Source organism: Bos mutus, chromosome 20 (genome assembly GCF_027580195.1).
Source record: "Bos mutus isolate GX-2022 chromosome 20, NWIPB_WYAK_1.1, whole genome shotgun sequence".
In the NCBI taxonomy this organism is placed as follows: Eukaryota; Metazoa; Chordata; class Mammalia; order Artiodactyla; family Bovidae; genus Bos; species Bos mutus.
Genome location: NC_091636.1, coordinates 59,132,630 through 59,153,098, shown reverse-complemented (window position 1 = coordinate 59,153,098; position 20,469 = coordinate 59,132,630). Strand labels below are relative to the sequence as shown.

General features: G+C 39.9%; 1 protein-coding gene and 1 pseudogene across 1 annotated transcript in view; one reads left to right on the top strand and one right to left on the bottom strand.

Annotated features, from left to right (window-relative positions):
- DNAH5 (dynein axonemal heavy chain 5) overlaps positions 1–20,469 on the bottom strand; it is a 276,738-nt gene that overhangs the window by 193,834 nt on the left and 62,435 nt on the right. Inside the window, 7 exon segments of the mRNA XM_070357713.1 lie at positions 4,725–4,965; positions 5,644–5,882; positions 6,960–7,022; positions 8,350–8,568; positions 13,669–13,904; positions 14,999–15,200; positions 19,777–19,910. Of these exon segments, the coding sequence (XP_070213814.1) occupies positions 4,725–4,965; positions 5,644–5,882; positions 6,960–7,022; positions 8,350–8,568; positions 13,669–13,904; positions 14,999–15,200; positions 19,777–19,910 (1,334 nt within the window).
- On the top strand, positions 6,219–6,868 carry LOC102280819 (large ribosomal subunit protein eL33-like; annotated as a pseudogene).

Below are 20,469 nucleotides of genomic sequence, written 5' to 3'. Positions count from 1 at the left end.
AGTCACACATCCTTCTTGAATAGTCAATTCAGCAAAGATCTTGTCTTCACTCCTTTTTTTATATGTATCTATAAATACTTATATATTTCCAGATCCAGACTATAGTATGTCCTCTCCCACATGATGTAGCAGTTCGGATGCCTGATTTTCACCCAAGCGGGCCAGGTTCGACTCCCAGTGTGGAAAGGAAGATCTCTGGGGGCTTCCAGGTGGTGCTAGTGGTTAAGAATGTGCTTACCAGTGCAGGAGACATAAGAGATGGGGGTTCAGTCCCTGGGTAGGAAAGATGCTCTGGAGGAGGAAATAGTATCCCTCTCCAGCATTCTTGCCAGGGAAATCCCAACGACAGAGGAGCCTGGTGGGCAACAGTCCATGAGGTTGCAAAGAGTCGGACACGACTGAGCGACTAAGCACAGCACATAACAGTGTCTACAGAGATATATAGATAAAGATTTACCCTAATTTGTAAAATTTTCCACCAAACTACTCCAGAATAAAGATGACAGAAATGATGTGCAGAAGAGAAGTACCATTCAGCCATGAGGAAAAAGGAAATCCTGCCATGTGTGACAGCATGGATGGACCTTGAGGGCATTGGGTTAAATGAGAGAGAAAAACTGAAATACTGTAGGGTAGTCCTTGTATGTGGACTCTTAAAAAAAAAAGAAAGAAGGAAAAAACCCTGAAAGAAAAGAAAGTGAAATGGTAGTTACCAGGGGCTGAAGGTATGGGAATGGTAAAGATGTTCTATCTATTTGCAAATAGTAGATAAAGAAGTCCTAGAGATCTAATCCACAGTTCAGTGATTACAGACAACAAAACCGTATTCTGAACATCAAATTTCCTAAAAGACTAGATCTAAATTGTTCCCACCAGTAGAAGAAATGATAATTGAGGTGTTAGCTAACACACTGAAGGTTATATTGCAAGATAAATGTATCAAATCATTATTCTTAAATTTACACAATGTCAAATGTCAATTATATCTCAATAAAAATTAGGATTAAAAAGAAATGCAATAACATTTTAATTTTACAGCTTTAATAAAAGACTCAAAATTTAACATGTCTCTCCTGAAACTACCACAACATTGTTAATCGACTAAATCTCAATACAAAATAAAAACTTTAAAGTTTGGGGAAAACAATTTAATGTGTCTCTGATTTAACTCTAAAGTCGAATCAATGCAGTACGAGATGAAGGAATCAACAGAAACCTGCCATCTTCCTAGTTCTTGGGTCACTTTCCCCATCTTCTCTGCAGCCTTGTCTTCTCCTGGACCGTTAGTCAAACTCCTCCTTGCCGACTGCCCGACTCACACTGCACTCCCTGTCGGGATGAGTTCTTCCATGACCATGCAGCCAGCAACCGTCTGTATCTCCAGGAAAATCCCACATCCATTTGCCTACTGGGCTCCTCTGCTTGGATGTATCATGGGAACCCAAAATGCAATCTGTGAATATCGAACTGATGCCCAAACCAAGCTCACGGTCTTTGCACCTTATCATTCCACCTGATTCCCTTTCAGTTTTCCCCGTCTCAGTCATAAGCACCATCATTCACCTAGATCTCTCAGCAAGAAATCTAGGAACAAGACAAGGGTGCCCACTTTCACCATTACTATTCAACATAGTTTTGGAAGTTTTGGCCACAGCAATCAGAGCAGAAAAAGAAATAAAAGGAATCCAAATTGGAAAAGAAAAAGTAAAACTCTCACTATTTGCAGATGACATGATCCTCTACATAGAAAACCCTAAAGATTCCACCAGAAAATTACTAGAAATAATCAATGACTATAGTAAAGTTGCAGGATATAAAATCAACACACAGAAATCCCTTGCATTCCTATACACTAATAATGAGAAAACAGAGAGAGAAATTAAGGAAACAATTCCATTCACCATTGCAATGGAAAGAATAAAATACTTAGGAATATGTCTACCTAAAGAAACTAAAGACCTATATATAGAAAACTATAAAACACTGGTGAAAGAAATCAAAGAGGACACTAATAGATGGAGAAATATACCATGTTCATGGATTGGAAGAATCAATATAGTGAAAATGAGTATACTACCCAAAGCAATTTATAGATTCAACGCAATCCCTATCAAGCTACCAACAGTATTCTTCACAGAGCTAGAACAAATAATTTCACAATTTGTATGGAAAAACAAAAAACCTCAAATAGCCAAAGCGATCTTGAGAAAGAAGAATGGAACTGGAGGAATCAACCTACCTGACTTCAGGCTCTACTACAAAGCCACAGTTATCAAGACAGTATGGTACTGGCACAAAGACAGAAATATAGATCAATGGAACAAAATAGAAAGCCCAGAGATAAATCCATGCACGTATGGACACCTTATCTTTGACAAAGGAGGCAAGAATATACAATGGATTAAAGACAATCTCTTTAACAAGTGGTGCTGGGAAATCTGGTCAACCACTTGTAAAAGAATGAAACTAGAACACTTTCTAACACCATACACAAAAATAAACTCAAAATGGATTAAAGATCTCAACGTAAGACCAGAAACTATAAAACTCCTAGAGGAGAACATAGGCAAAACACTCTCTGACATACATCACAGCAGGATCCTCTATGACCCACCTCCCAGAATATTGGAAATAAAAGCAAAAATAAACAAATGGGACCTAATTAAACTTAAAAGCTTCTGCACATCAAAGGAAACTATTAGCAAGGTGAAAAGACAGCCTTCAGAATGGGAGAAAATAATAATTGCAAATGAAGCAACTGACAAACAACTAATCTCAAAAATATACAAGCAACTCCTACAGCTCAACTCCAGAAAAATAAATGATCCAATCAAAAAATGGGCCAAAGAACTAAATAGACATTTCTCCAAAGAAGACATACAGATGGCTAACAAACACATGAAAAGATGCTCAACATCACTCATTATCAGAGAAATGCAAATCAAAACCACTATGAGGTACCATTTCACACCAGTCAGAATGGCTGCGATCCAAAAGTCTACAAATAATAAATGCTGGAGAGGGTGTGGAGAAAAGGGAACCCTCTTACACTGTTGGTGGGAATGCAAACTAGTACAGCCACTATGGAGAACAGTGTGGAGATTCCTTAAAAAACTGGAAATAGAACTGCCTTATGATCCAGCAATCCCACTGCTGGGCATACACACTGAGGAAACCAGAAGGGAAAGAGACACGTGTACCCCAATGTTCACTGCAGCACTGTTTATAATAGCCAGGACATGGAAGCAACCTAGATGTCCATCAGCAGATGAATGGATAAGGAAGCTATGGTACATATACACAATGGAGTATGACTCAGCCATTAAAAAGAATACATTTGAATCAGTTCTAATGAGGTGAATGAAACTGGAGCCTATTATACAGAGTGAAGTAAGCCAGAAGGAAAAACATAAATACAGTATACTAACGCATATATATGGAATTTAGAAAGATGGTAACAATAACCTGTTGTACGAGATAGCAAAAGAGACGCTGATGTATAGAACAGTCTTATGGACTCTGTGGGAGAGGGATAGGGTGGGAAGATTTGGGAGAGTGACATTGAAACATGTAGAATATCATGTAAGAAACGAGTTGCCAGTCCAGGTTCGATGCGCGATACTGGATGCTTGGGGCTGGTGCACTGGGACGACCCAGAGGGATGGTATGGAGAGGGAGGAGGGAGGAGGGTTCAGGATGGGGAACACATGTATGCCTGTGGCGGATTCATTTTGATATTTGGCAAAACTAATACAATTATGTAAAGTTTAAAAATAAAATAAAATTTAAAAGAAAAAAAAAGAAATCTAGGGTTCATCCCTAGCCCCTCCTGTTTCCTTATCACGTTCCCTCCATCATCAAATTCTACCCAGTTTTATCTCCTAATGACCTCTTCAATCTTTTCTCCTCTACTCCAGCTTCTCTCCCTGCCCTCCCAGCTGATGCATTATCTCTTGCTTGGGATATTCATATAAGCTCCCAGTAAGTTTTCCTAGGATTGCCCCTTGACATCTTCCAATCCTTTCTCCTCACAGCTACCAGAGTGATCTTTACAAATTGCAAATTTAACCACACCATCCCCTAATCAAAATATATCTCCCAGAGGGCTCGCAATTGCTCCCAAGATTGAAATTAATGGCAAGTTCTAGCCCCTCTCCACCTCCCATCTTCAGCTGTCTCTCTGCCCCCACCTTCACACCTCAGCCACCCCAGCCTTTCAGTCCCCTATACCTACACCTCAGCCCCTTCACACCTGCTGTTCCACCTGCCCAACACTGCCTTCTCTGCACTTTCCAAGCCCCTCACCCCCTCACCACACAAGCACACCCCCTTCACCCAAAAGTCATGCCCATGAACCCCAGTCTTCTTGATTTTCATCACTCTCCCTCCACCACCATACAGGTCCACCCCATTATTACAGGCTCTCATAGAGCAGCACACTTCATCTACTGAAGCTTGTACCTGCACCTTCATTTGAACAATTATTTAACGATACAAATTTTTAATGGTCTATGAAGGCAGAAATGCATCCTTCTGTCCCCAGCACTTAACACAATGTATCACATAAACATTTCTTGAAGAAGTAAAAGCTGACTCACAGGAAAAGAGTTTTGATTGTCCTAGCCTGATTCCCTTCTCCAACAGTCCATAAGGTAGGAAAATTATCTAATAAATCCCCTGGGACCTTCCAGTCTCCCATGACATCGTATCCTCTATCATCATACCTCTATTTCCTCCTTGTATTTCAGAAGAGGTGCTTCCATGATATTTCTTAACTTGAAAGTTTCATTCCCCACATCCAGACTGTGCCCAGTGACAGCCGTTATCCTTTCCCAGTGCCGTTCCATCATGGCCTTACTGGCCATGTGCTCCAGCAGTGGGCAACACTCACTAAAGTCATCAATGGTCTTCTTCAGATCCAAAAAGGCCTGCCAGTCCTTCAAGGCTCGAGGCAGCTTCCGACACCTGCGAAGAAAAGCCAACATGAAAAGTCAGTTGAATATAAGCCTGGCATTTCTATCAAAAACGGTCACCCAGAACAGCCGCCATATTTTTAAATCTCATGACTCAGAGGATAACTGTAGGATTTACATTACAGAAAACCACTCCTCCCAATCAAGACTAATAGTTTCAATTCCTTCATAAAAATTAGGTAAGAGGCATTATTTTAAAGAAAGTGCTTCTCAGTTCAATGTAATTCTCCAGACACATATTGAGACCCTACAAAGTACAAAGCACAGCAGAATATACCAGCTTATCAACTGAAAATTACAACCAATAACGCTCCATTTTCTTTTGGCTCAATACTTAAAGGCTGTAGAAAAATCAAAGGGCTCTTGCTTTTATTCCAAATAAATCATCTAACATAAACTTCAAATGTTTGGTAAGTGTAATATAAATAGCAATCAGCTCTAAGCTGCAGAAAGGCCCCTGGAAAGATTCATCTGGGTTTAAAGGATGCACTTGTCTCACCAGGTACACACAGGGGTAATTAATAAATAGTATTTGACAAGGGTGATGTCAACAGACAACAGCAATGAAGCACAATGTGCTCTTGAAACATCTGGGTGAAAAGAGAACCTGACAAAGAAGAAAGCATTTGAGGTTCAATAGCTCTGGGCACGCTAAACATTAATTTCTCACCTGTTCTGGAACTCTAAAAGTTCACCGTTGATTTTTTCAATATTTACTTCTGACCACAGGATATCGTGATAGCTATTCACAGTGTCTATGACACTGTTGTACAGAGTGTATATTTTCTGAAGAAGATTTAGTTGCTTCTTGATTTCGAGAAGCTTAGGATACTGTGTGACCGGCAGACCAAAAAGCTCCTCTCCCCCAGTATAGGTGATGTATTTCCGATAGATATTATCAAATTGATTCTAATAAAGATACAAGTAAAAACTCATCAAAATGGTTTACATGTGAATAAACATGCAAATGAAAAAAACACTGACCAATAAGCAAGCATGCATGATCTCTGATTCCATGTAAATAAGAATACTGAAGGAGTACCGTTAATTACATGGGAACCAATTCTAATTATAACCATACCAAATCACAGTTTTTAAAAGGTAAGTAAGTATATACTGTATTCCACAATGAGCTTCTCTATATTAAGGGGGTGGGGAAGTATGTGTTTAAAACACATTGAGCTCTTTCAGCCACCTTGGACCCTGTGGCTGCCTGCTGGGAATAGGAGCTCTAAAACGACAAACATGTCTAGCAGGCTGTGGGGCAACACCATTTTTGCTGTCTATAAGCAGGGTCTACAGAACCAGAGGAAGCACACAGCTCTCCTGAAAACTGAAGGTGTCTATGCTCAAGATGAAACTGAATTCTATAAAGGCAAGGGATGTGCTATGTGCACAAAGCAAGGAACAACACAGTAACTCCTGGTGGAAAACCGAACAAGACCAGAGTAATCTGAGGAAAGATAATTTGAAAGTGGCTCAGTCATGTCCAACTCTTTGCAACCCCACGGACTATGCAGTCCATGGAATTTTCCAGGCCAGAATACTGAAGTGGGTAGCCTTTCCCTTCTCCAGGGGATCTTTCCAACCCAGGGGTCAAACCCAGGTCTCCTGCATTGCAGGTGAATTCTTTACCAGTGGAGCCACAAGGGAAGCCCAAGAATACTGGAGTGGGTAGCCTATCCCTTCTCCAGTGGATCTTCCCGACCCAGGAGTCAAACCGGGGTCTCCTGTATTTCAGGCGGATTCTTCACCAACTGAGCTATGATCGAGGCCCAACCATAACTTGTGCCCATGGACACAGTGGTATGGTTCGTGCCAAATTATGAAGCAACCTTCCTGCTAAGGCCATTGGATACAGAATCCACGTGATGCTGTACCCTTTGAGGATTTAAACTTGCTGAAAAGTAAATAAAAGTGTGGAAATAAAATAAAACACATTGAGGTTTTGGTTGTATAGGAGGTCAAAGAAACTAAAAAGATTACCTGAAACATGATAAGTCTATCACTGGCTTCCTGGGGTTTCAGGCCACTAGCCATTGGACCATTCTGAAACAAACAGTTTAAAAAGATAAGATAAAATGAAGTATTTGCATACAAATTTCATAAGCTCAATGTATTTGAATATCAAATTTTGTTTTCATGCATGTCACATACAGGATAGGAAATGTAGCTTTTTATTTGTAAAAAAAAAAAAAAAAAAAAAAGGACTCAGAAAAGTGACTCATTTGGAAATATTTTCAAGGCCAAAAAAGCCAAGTTAATGTCAGAACTTTTATATGTCAAGAAATTTTGAAAATTAAAAATACAGAGAGGGTGGGATGATTTGGGAGAATGGCATTGAAACATGTATAATATCATGTAAGAAATGAATTGCCAGTTCAGGTTCGATGCAGGATATAGGACGCTTGGGGTTGGTGCACTGGGATGACCCAGAGGGATGGTATGGGGAAGGAGGTGGGAGGGGGTTCAGGATGGGGAACACATGTACACCCATGGCAGATTCATGTTGATGTATGGCAAAACCAATACAATATTGTAAAGTAATTAGCCTCCAATTAAAATAAATAAATTTATATTTTAAAAAAATAAAAATACGTGGTATTCATCTACTAGGCGACACAGACAAAGAAGGGTCAATAATTGTAAGAAGCACAGTGTCTGGTTTGAACTAAACCACTAATGCCACACAACCTACAGAGCTCACCACTCTAACACCTATGTCTAAAGTGACTTGTAGTATTAACATTCTAATCAGGTTTTCCTACATTAGGCCACCTTAGAAAAGCTGCATGTCTGTGCTTCCTCAACCATGAAGTTGGTGCATGAATCCAGTCTCCTAACTTCATTCATTTTGGTGTGTTACTGATTAATAAATATTGTACCCTATACTTTACACATTTCCCCTCTGCAGCACATTATAATTGGTGGAAATGGGTCTCCTTAAACAACGTATTCCCAGTTGAAGATTCTGCACTAAAACTCATATACAGTTAAAATACGGACCCAATCTGTTTTGTCCACTTTTGTATCTTCAGCACCAAGGGCAACTCTGCAGTATTTGCAGAATGATGAATGCTGTGAGAAGGATGATCACAATAACTATAATTGAGTCATATTTGTCTACACAAATCTAGAACACTACCAAACACTTCAGTAAGAGACCAATAAGACAAACAGCACTTTTTAATTTCCATTTACTGTTGAAATTATCCTGGATGAAATCGAAGGGGAAAGGATTGTGAAAGGGAAATACCTTTGGTCTCATAAAAATAAAATTTCTATTTCTAGAGGGATTTCATTAAATTTGACATGTAAGCTTTAATCAACATTTTGTATGCTGTATTCACTCTTCCCCAAAAATACAGAGTCGTACCACATCATAGTCCTGATAGAACTGGTGACAGTCTTGGAGGAAAACCTCCACAGTACCAATAAGCTCTTTCCTGAAACCGGGTTGTAATGAGACTAGTTCATTCTGAACTTCGCTGGCACGTGCCAGAAGCTTCTCCCAAGAGTAACGCAGGGCATCCACTTTGTCCATCTCTTCCTTTGCTATCAGAAGCCCATATTTGTTAAGCAGAGTATAGGATTCCTATAAAAAGCAAAAAGAAGAAAAATTCGATTTCTGCCAGTCAGATGCATAAATCTACACACAGTCATCTTTTTAGGGCATCAGAATGAAAAAAATAAAATCAGCAAGACAGAGCAACTGTCCAGAGTTCTAGTTTCTCTACTTGCAAACTTGGGAAAACTTAAGCGAGCAACAGAGCCACTGAGCTTCAGTTCCCTCATCTGTAAAACAGGAAAATTTCCTGGATGTGTCACAGGATTTTCATGAATATGGAAAAGATACCATTTTAAATGCATTTTGAAAACTATAAATCATTATACAAACAAATGATATTTTTACTTAGGCCCCTAAATTGTATTTGAAGACTATAAAATTAAGTAGATGCAAAATGTAAAACAATTTAACTGCTAATTTTAGAATAACAAAATGAATCAGTTCTAACTCTACTGTATTTCACTTTGTTGATAAAAGGTTCCAACAGTAGAACATAGGAGGCCATGCTTGAATCACACCCTGAGCCAAGCCATTGCCCTAAGGATGAAAAAACCTGGACTATTCTTTTGTCTAGAAGATTAAAATGAGGCAAAGTTTGGTTTTCATGAGAAAAAAATTTTCCTAAATATCCCTAGCCTCTTCTCCCATCATCACTCTTCCTCTTAGACAGAGAATGAACACCTGATTGTTGATCTGAGGAAAAGATTATTGATTTGGGTGTGTATAGCACAGGGTCTTTCTCCCTCCCTCTTTCTCCTTCAAGGCATGCCTCCAGTCTACACTGCAGTACCAATCAAATTGAACAAAGTAACACAGATAGGCAGCTTCCAGTATTTCTCTGATGGATGAGAAAGTACAATTCTAGGACTTCATGTCCACAAGCCCACTGCATGTGTGTATAGGACCTAACAGAAGCAGAAGATATTAGGAAGAGATGGCAAGAATACACAGAAGAGCTGTACAAAATAGATCTTCATGACCCAGATAATCATGAGGATGTGATCACTCACCTAGAGCCAGACATCCTGGAATGTGAAGTCAAGTGGGCCTTAGGAAGCATTACTATGAAAAAAGCTAGTGGAGGTGATGGAATTCCAGTTGAGCTATTTCAAATCCTAAAAGATGATGCTGTGAAAGTGCTGCACTCAATATGTCAACAAATTTGGAAAACTTAGCACTGGCCACAGGACTGGAAAACATAAGTTTTCATTTCAACCCCAAAGAAAGGCAATGCCAAAGAATGCTCAAACTACCACATGATTGCACTCATCTCACACGCTAGTAAAGTAATGTTCAAAATTCTCCAAGCCAGGCTTCAGCAATATGTCAACCATGAACTTCCATATGTTCAAGCTGATTTAGAAAATCAGGAACCAGAGGAACCAGAGATCCAATCGCCAACATCTGCTGGGTCATCAAAAAAGCAAGAGAGTTCCAGAAAAACATCTATTTCTGCTTCATTGACTATGCCAAAGCCTTTGACTGTGTGGATCACAATAAACTGTGGAAAATTCTAAAAGAGATGGGAATACCAGACCACCCAACCTGCTTCCTGAGAAACCTATATGCAGGTCAGGAAGCAACAGTTAGAACTGGACATGGAACAACAAACTGGTTCCAAATAGGAAAAGGAATATGTCAAGGCTGTATATTGTCACCCTGCTTATTTAACTTATATGCAGAGTACATCATGAGAAATGCTGGGCTGGAGGAAGCACAAGCGGAATCAAGATTGCCAGGAGAAATATCAATAACCTCAGATATGCAGATGACACCACCCTTATGGTAGAAAGTGAATAAGAACTAAAGAGCCTCTTGATGAAAGTGAAAGAGAAGAGTGAAAAAGTTGGCTTAAAGCTCAACATTCAGAAAACTAAGATCATGGCATCTGGTCCCATCACTTCATGGCAGATAGATGGGGAAACAGTGGAAACAGTGGCTGACTTTATTTGGGGGGGGGGCTCCAAAATCACTGCAGATGGTGATTGCAGCCATGAAATTAAAAGACGCTTACTCCTTGGAAGGAAAGCATATTAGACAGCATATTCAAAAGCAGAGACATTACTTTGTCAACAAAGGTCTGTCTAGTCAAGGCTATGGCTTTTCTAATAGTCATGTATGGATGTAAGAGTTGGACTATAAAGAAAGCGGAGCACAGAAGAATTGATGCTTTTGAATGGTGGTGTTGGAGAAGACTCTTGAGAGTCCCTTGGACTGCAAGGAGATCCAACCAGTCCATCCTAAAGTAGATCAGTCCTGGGTGTTCATTGGAAGAACTGATGTTGAAGCTGAAAGTCCAATACTTTGGCCACATGATGTGAAGAGCTGATGCTTTTGAAAAGACCCTGATGCTGAGAAAAATTGAAGGTGAGAGGAGAAGGGGACAATAGAGGATGAGATGATTGGATGGCATCACCAACTCAATGGGCATGAGTTTGGGTAAACTCCGGGAGTTGGTGATGGACCGGGAAGCCTAGTGTGCTGCGGTTCATGAGGTCGCAAAGAGTCAGACACGACTGAGTGACTGAACTGAACTGAACTGATAGGATGGATGGGAAGATGGGGGAGGTGAGATACAGTGGGAATACAGGAGCCAAACACAAAACCAGATCTTCCAAATAACTTCTATCATTACTAAAGATTGAATCTTGATCTTGACTACTTGACAAGGGTTTGTCTTAACTCTCAGGTCAGGAGTAAGAGTTGACAATTACTGTATCTCTCCTTCAAACCTCTTGTCCAAATTCCCCTGGTCCTATACTACATAGGGGGTCTTTGCCTTGGTGTTTCAATTCCCAGGAGAAGCACAATGGAAATGTGAATTTCCTGACCCAGCACAACAGAGGCACAAACCTGAAGTCACCTCTACCATTTTCACCTTAAGTTGAAATTTTCCAAAATTCGAAGTGCAGAAAATATGATAAAAGGCTCTGCTCCTGACCATCAGAGTTTAAGTCCAGACATTTAAGTTACAGTATGATGAAAGGAGGCTTCCCTTGTGGCTCAGATGCTAAAGAGTCCACCTGAATGCAGGAGACCCGGGCTCCATCCCTGGGTTGAGAAGACTCCCTTAAGGAGGATATGGCAACTCACTGTAGTATTCTTGCCTGGAGAATTCCATGGACAGAACAGCCTGGTGGGCTACAGTCCACGGAGTCACAAAGACTTGGGCATGACTGAGCAACTAATACACATGATGAAAAGACAACATTTTATATCTGAAATTGTTTTAATGCTACAGTTATAAAAGTCTCATATAGAAGAATATAGCAACCCATTCCTAATAAAGAATTTTCATCTAGAAAAGATATGATAAAAACAAAAGTAATATACAACATTAATAAAACTGCATGACTTCTCTGACCCCAAGTTTCCATGTGGATATGTAGGGGGTTGTAGCAAGGATGAAACAAGTTAATATGAAGTAAACTCATGAATGGACACCATCAGTGCCCCATCCAGGTCCTGTTTGCCAGCTGACATTTGCGTCCTGGCTGTTGGGCATGTTGGCTGTAGGAATTGAGCTGCCTTCTTCCCTTGAAAATTGTCCTTGGATGATAGGAGCCTCTATTTCTGCTTTATTGACTATGCCAAAGCTTTTGACTGTGTGGATCACAATAAACTGTGGAAAATTCTGAAAGAGATGGGAATACCAGACCACCTGACCTGCCTCTTGAGAAATCTGTATGCAGGTCAGGAAGCAACAGTTAGAATTGGACATGGAACAACAGACTGGTTCCAAATAGGAAAAGGAGTACGTCAAGGCTGTATATTGTCACCCTGCTTATTTAACTTCTATGCAGAGTACATTATGAGAAACGCTGGGCTGGAAGAAACACAAGCTGGAATCAAGATTGCTGGGAGAAATATCAATAACCTCGGATATGCAGATGACACCACTCTTATGGCAGAAACTGAAGAGGAACTAAAAAGCCTCTTGATGAAAGTGAGAGTGGAGAGTGAAAAAGTTGGCTTAAAGCTCAACATTCAGAAAACTAAGATCATGGTATCTGGTCCCATCATTTCATGGGAAATAGATGGGGAAACAATGGAAACAGTGTCAGACTTTATTATTTTGGGCTCCAAAATCACTGCAGATGGTGACTGCAGCCATGAAATTAAAAGACGCTACTCCTTGGAAGGAAAGTTATGTCCAACCTAGATAGCATATTCAAAAGCAGAGACATTACTTTGCCAACAAAGATCCATCTAGTCAAGGCTATGGTTTTCCAGTAGTCATGTGAAAGCTGGACTGTGAAGAAGGCTGAGCACCAAAGAGTTGATGCTTTTGAACTGTGGTGTTGGAGAAGACTCTTGAGAGTCCCTTGGACTGCAAGGAGATCCAACAGTCCATCCTAAAGGAGATCAGTCCTGGGTGTTCACTGGAAGGACTGATGCTGAAGCTGAAACTCCAGTACTTTGGCCACCTCATGCGAAGAGTTGACTCATTGGAAAAGACTCTGATGCTGGGAAGGATTGGAGACAGGAGGAGAAGGGGACGACAGAAGATGAGATGGCTGGATGGCATCACTGACTCGATGGATGTGAGTCTGAGTGAACTCCGGGAGTTGGTGATAGACAGGGAGGCCTGGCATGCTGCGATTCATGGGGTCGCAAAGGGTCAAACATGACTGAGTGACTGAACTGAACTGATAGGAGCCTCCTCATGGGGAGATTATGGTCAATGATCAACAGTTTGGGGAAATAAAGACAGTCCCCCTTGCCTCAAAGTGGGGTCAACTGAGTGGTACACTTCATGCTCCAGAACAGCCTCCGGGGTCAGGCTGATAGTCTACAGCTAAGATCACACCCCCACATGGCTTCCTTCCACACCCAACCTGGTCCTTCCCCGTTTCTTTCACTCTGCTTCTCTCATGAGCATTTGCCAATAAATCACTCATGCAGAAACCCTCATCTCAGGCTCTGCTCTTAGGGACCTCAGACGCCAAGCGAAGGATGAGATCTAACCCATATGAGGCACTCTATAAGGTCAGATATCATCATTACTGGAATCATTGTTCATGGGTTTAGCATCCATTTGTAACTCCAGTCCAAACCTGGTCAATACTTCCTCTAATACATCTGGAGATATTCCTACTGACACATAAATAAGTGATTATCAGTTACCTCGACGGGTCCCACTTGAAAGTCAATGGCGATTTGCTGCTCCCTAATTTCCTTCAGTGCTGCCATGGCAATTCGAATATCATCTAAGTCTTTAATGGGGCGATTCAGTTTCTTATTGAATTCTTCAACAAGTGTAAAAATGTTTTCCATTTCACTTCTGTATTTTTGGTTACAGTGACGGCCGATGACAACCATCCAGGCCTTCGTCTCAGCAGTCAAGGTGAACTTCAGATCGGCTGTAAAACCCAAATGTCCATGTTCAGTTTGAAAACCGTGAACAAGAATGAGGAGACCCAATGCAACTGTTCACCAATAGTAAATATTTTGCAGCCAAGAGCCCTTTAACACATGAAAAACCAAACTTGAAAAAAAATTAGTCTTTCCTAATTATTATATTAGGGCTTCCCTGGCTGTTCAGTCATAAAGAATCCACCTGCTAATGCAGTAGATGCGGGTTCAATCCCTTAGTCGGGATGATACCCTGGAGAAGGAAATGGCAACCCACTAGGTATTCTTGCCTGGGAAATCCAATGGACTGAGGAGCCTGGTAGGCTACGATCCATGGGGTCAAAAAAGAGTTGAACATGACTTAGCAACTAAACAATAACACATTATTGTATATTCATTGATTGTATAAAGCCTGTTTTGCAATAATTGAAAACACATTTCAAAATGCCCCAAAAAAAGTACCTAAGAAAACTGTTGGAGGTAAGCCTCAAATGTTTGCTATTGTTATTTATTAAAAACAGTACATTTTTAAAAAATAAAATAAAAAAAATAAAAACAGTACATTTTAATTCCAAATATGAGAGCTCCTCCCTTCTCTTAATTAGCCTTTATTTTCAACGTTTAGCATCAAAGTGTCCCAAAACAGTCCAGAATAAATAATTATGCTGCTGCTGCTGCTAAGTCGCTTCAGTCGTGTCCAACTCTGTGCGACCCCATAGACAGCGGCCCACTAGGCTCCTCTGTCCCTGGGATTCTCCAGGCAAGAATACTGGAGTGGGTTGCCATTTCCTTCTCCAATGCATGAAAGTGAAAAGTGAAAGTGAAGTCACTCAGTCGTGCACGACTCTAAGCGACCCCATGGACTGGAGCCTACCAGGCTCCTCCATCCATGGGATTTTCCAGGCAAGAGTACTGGAGTGGGGTGCCATTGCCTTCTCCAAATAATTATGCAGAAGAGATTAAAAACAAAATCTACAAATTGGTCTTGCAGCTTGAGGCCCATAAAAGGAAAGTCAATCTTTAAGAAAGCTAGAACTCTCTGGAATGCTAATCTAGGTAAAGAGACAGAAAATACTGTTGAATTTTCATGACATGAACCAACCTGTATACAGGGCAATGGCACCCACACAGATATACTCAGGCTCAGCATTAATTTCTTGCTCTAGTTTTTGGAAGTAGAGAATCTGGGATTCAAATTCAGAAAGTGAGGGGTTTTTTATAATAAACGTCATAATAGTTTCTTCTTTCTCCTTTTGCCAAATGTGATCATAGCGTTTGAAGCACTCCATGGATGTAATAACTTCCTAGAATATAAATGACAGATTTGTGTAGAAAAGGAAGAATAAAAAACATCACAATCAGTTCAGTTCAGTCGCTCAGTCATGTCCAACTCTTTGCAACCCCATGAACTGCAGCACGCCAGGCCTCCCTGTCCATCACCAACTCCCGGAGTTCACACAGACTCACGCCCATCGAGTCAGTGATGCCATCCAGCCATCTCATCTTCTGTCGTCCCCTTCTCCTCCTGCCCCCAATCCCTCCCAGCATCAGAGTCTTTTCCAATGAGTCAACTCTTCGCATGAGGTGGCCAAAGTATTGGAGTTTCAGCTTTAGCATCATTCCTTCCAAAGAGCACCCAGGACTGGTCTCCTTCAGAATGGACTGGCTGGATCTCCTTGCAGTCCATGGGACTCTCAGGAGTCTTCTCCAACACCACAGTTCAAAAGCATCAATTCTTCGGTGCTCAGCTTTCTTTACAGTCCAACTCTCACATCCATATATGACTACTGGAAAAACCATAGCCTTGACTAGACTGACCTTTGTTGGCAAAGTAATGTCTCTGCTTTTGAATATGCTATCTAGGTTGGTCATAACTTTCCTTCCAAGGAGTAAGTGTCTTTTAATTTCATGGCTGCAATCACCATCTGCAGTGATTTTGGAGCCCTAAAAAATAAAGTCTAACACTGTTTCCCCATCTATTTCCCACGAAGTGATGGGACCAGATGCCATGATCTTAGTTTTCTGAATGTTGAGCTTTAAGCCAACTTTTTCATTCTCCTCTTTCACTTTCATCAAGAAGCTTTTTAGTTCCTCTTCACTTCCTGCCATAAGAGTGGTGTCATCTGCATATCTGAGGTTATTGATATTTCTCCCGGCAATCTTGACTCCAGCTTGTGCTTCTTCCAGCCCAGTGTTTCTCATGACGTACTCTGCATATATTTGCCAATTGCTAGGGGTTCCCATCAATTAATTAACATGCTTAATTAGTGAACCCTGTGACTAGTTGAAGATGCCATAGAACTGGACCCGGATACAACAATGAACAAGTAACCCAGGACTGGTAACAATAGAACTACCATCCTAGCCAAAAAGGAAGGGGAACAGTTTCTGGGAGGGTAGGGCAGCGAGTTGAGTCCATGAAATCTCTTTTGGACAGGGCCCAGTTGATTGGAGCTGGACCTCAGGTCAAAAACCACAGCTCAAAACCATACCAAGGAGAGGGTGATGCTACAGGGGTAAAAATATACTCTGAGGTCACTTTCTTCCACTGCTCAGAGCTCCTCCAAGACTCTCATGGGTGAAATCCACTGGAAATCTCAAAGGAAACCCATTGACTTGTTCCCTAAGTTCAGAGTACGGAGATTAGATATAGAGACACAAACAGATACATCCAGCATCCAACTCCATTGAAAGACTGCATGGAATCACACAAAATGCATAAATATATTAGATAAGGACTGACATCCATACAGTGTTAAATATTTCTGTATATCTTCTCATCTTTCCTTTCTAACTTCCTTGTTAAGTTTTAGAGAAATCTTCATAAAGACCCTACAAACTTCTCATCATGTATGCTCCTAGGTATTCTCCAATGATGTTGTTATCATAAAAATGACCTTTTCCCACTATTCTTATAACTATATGAATGGCATATAAACTGTTTTTCAGTTGGTTTTTTAATGAATGGTCCTGTTTGCTACAAAGTTTGCTTCTATAAGATGCATTGGCTGTCTCACAATTGGCAAATAGGAAATGATGTCAATATAACAGGAGGCTCACATTTTCAAGAGTTATTTTTCCCAGTACTTTGCTTTGTATTCACTAAAGCAGCAACCCACAGAGAGGCACAATGCTTTCTGCCCCTTCTTTCTTTTGGGTTAATTTGGTCTCTACTTTGTTTTGAGAATGTTCTTGGCACATTTAGACCTGATTTTTGCATATTTTACCTTTGTTTCCATAACTCAGCATTTTTAACTGTTTTTTAATCACCTTCTCCCAAGTTTCTTTCATCTTTGATAGTAAAGTTTCATACTCATTACGATGTCATTAAATGGCTTAGTATCTTACTATGATTGTTACCGTTTTTTGTTAACTACCCTGGTTACAGAATTTCCTACATTTTGTATGTTCTTTCCAACCCTATTTTTCTCATAATCCCTATTTTATTAAATGTGCGATGTTGCAAATCAAGCTTTTTAGGAACATATTTACTGTATTTCAGCAGAAATGCCTATCTTTCAACTTACTACTAACTTAACTCTTAACTAAGCCATATTTTCTTTTCAGATTAGCACTTTTGGATTTACTTGGTAGATAATTATATCATCTCCAAACAATTAAGATTTGTCTCCTCATTCTAATGTTTACAGCTCTTGGCAATCAACTTTTTCTACTGGCTAATATTATAATTTCAGAGTTACATCTAAATGAGAAAAAAAAAACTTTAAGCTGAGAGTGAAAATGCCATTATTTGAAAGAAAAGAACATTTCCAATTTCATTCTAAATGGTCCAATTAAGTAAATTTCACCAAGTTGTACCAAACCAAGGATAGCTTTACCGCCATGCCCAACATGAAGCTAATGTGTCACTCAGAACCTCAGGCTTAATGAGTGTTGAGACTTCTCACTCATTAAAATGCAGAAAGGTAAGCCTGCTGCTGTGTGTCCCAACCACAACCAATCCCTGGCATGAGATGAGATGCTGACATACACACCCAGAATGCATTGCAACAGCATGTGGACATTCTCACAAATGGATGATGGTTTGGAGAATGAATTACAGATCATCAAGGACCCCTGAATATGGATAGAAATTCCAGAATCCAGATCTTTCAACATCCAAGAGTTTATATTATTAAGAAGATACTCTACCTAAATAAGTTTTAGACTCTCATTATTTTATCTGAAAGTGTCTACCTTGATTAAATTGGGACTTTTGAAAGCAGAGGTAACCTAGAATCTAAAGGAAAATTACATGAACTACATTTGTAGGGTTGATTTATTTAAGTTATTTTAATTGCCACGGTTATTTTGATTATTCAGTCCAGCTCATCTTTTCAAGCCAGGCAGTATTATAAGTTGATGGCCAACCTTTGGATGAGCTGAATGTAGGTCAAGTTTACATTCTGATTCAGTTAGCTCCTGTAAGAGGGAAGGGGCTGAGATCAGAGGATTTTCTGTGGTTGAGGAAAGGTCAGTCACACAAAATCCAGAAGGGTTGATGGCTATGGACTGTGACCAAGTGTGCATATATAATTCCACAAACAATTTGGCCATCCTATCAATCTGGATAAAGTCCTTCAAATTATTCTAAGTCCCAACTTTTTCTATTATTTTAAGAAAGACTAACATCCATACATTTCCTTCATATAATAGAAAGGCAAATGTAACAAAAATGACACACACATAAATATTTTGGTGCCAGCAGGATATTAATTTCAACTACTAGGCCTTACTCTTAGATTTTCATAATGCTGGCTGCTTACATTCAGAGAAAGTAATGAACTTTATTATTGTCTATTTTATTGTGTTTTCTATGATTACCGAGGATTTGAAAGGATCCTTCAATGCTTATTATCATCATAAAATACTCTACTTACCTTTACATTTAGTATAGAGCTTGATAAACTAAGCACTAGACAAATATTTGTTAAATTGAATTATGTGAACGCAGTCCCTAGGGCAAACTTAAATACAGGACTTTCACGATATTAAAAAAGGAAAATAGAAAGTTCAGAAATGCAAAAGCTTCCAGTTCCCTCAGGAATACATTAAAATTAAACTTAATATTTCCTCACATGGTTACAGCAAAGGCAGCTTTTCAAAACACTTTCAAACAAAAGAAGTTCATTCTATCAAAACTGAGTAATAGAAAAGACATATTTGCTGAGTGACAGCTGTTTCCTCAACACTGAGAAACATTTTTAAAGAGTCAGCAGGTCTTAGTGGCAATGTGAATATTTTCTTTTAAGGAGAAATTGATGTTAGAATTTTGAGTCTTTTTGACCATGAAAACAGATTTGCCTGAACAGAAAAGGGAAAGTTGAGACAAGAAGAGGTTGGAAGAAAGAAATTAACCTGAATTTATATCCATGTCCAGGGCAAGTTTGTGCTGATAATATTTTCAATATTCAGTATTATCTTTTTTCCACATTATAATATACATAAACATTCATCTGATATACACAAATAGAAAATTAGAGTGTAAATCTTACTCTATTTCAAATGATACAAGCCAGTTCCAGCATCAATGACTCTTTGAAAGTGAAGTCTGACTTGGGCTTTGAGAAGTATCAAATTTTTTAACAGACTTATTTGTACTAGTGGTATATAAGTACATAAGTAGTTTAAGGCATTAAACAGGAGACAATATTAAAAAAAAAAAAAAAAACAGAAAAGATAGTTCTCTTTCACCTTGCAATCTGGAATGAAAAATCTTGAGTTAAACATTGGCTGAGCACCTACAAGATTCCATAAGTTGCTCACTGAAGTCACAGAGGGTGGGACCCAGGCTACATGAAGGGCAAGCTTTAATGCTGGACTTCACACAGGTCTGTGCTGTAAAGCAAAATAGCCTGGCTGCAAATCCTCTTGGCATACCTTTTTGGTGGAATTGATGATTGTGCTAAGCACAGAGACTAATTTTACAATCTCTTTGTTGTCAGAAACATTCTTATAATAGTTCCTGGTTTGCACGGGAATGGGTAAGTTCACAGATGCTATCTCAAGGGTATCTAAAGGGAAAAAAAAAGAGAGAGAGAAATATTTATATCAATAGTATAGAAACGTGCTTTTAAAAAGATGAGTGAGTTTCTGTAACAGTAAGAGGGCTTCCCTGGTGGTTCAGACAGCAAAGAATCTGCCTGCCAATGCAGGAGACCCAGGTTCGACCCCTGGGTTGGGAAGATCCCCTGAAGAAGGACATGGCCACCCACTCCAGGATTCTTGCTTGGGAAATCTCATGGACAGAGGAGCCTGGCGGGCTACAGTTCATGGGGTCACAACGAGTCAGACATGACTGAGTGACTAACACTGTAAGTAAAGTAAGGACTTCTGAAAATCTTCTTTAGAAAAGCAATAGAGGGGACTTCTCTGTGGTCCAGCGGTTAAGAACCCACCTTGCAGTGCAAGGAATGCAGGTTCAATCTCTGCTTGGGGAAGTAAGATCCCACATGCCTTACAGCAACTAAGCCCATGCACTGCAACCTCTGAGCCTGAGCACTCTGCCTTTATCCTCTTTGGTTACAGATTATTTTAAAGAGGGACTTGTTTCAGTGCCTTCCTGGTGGTTAG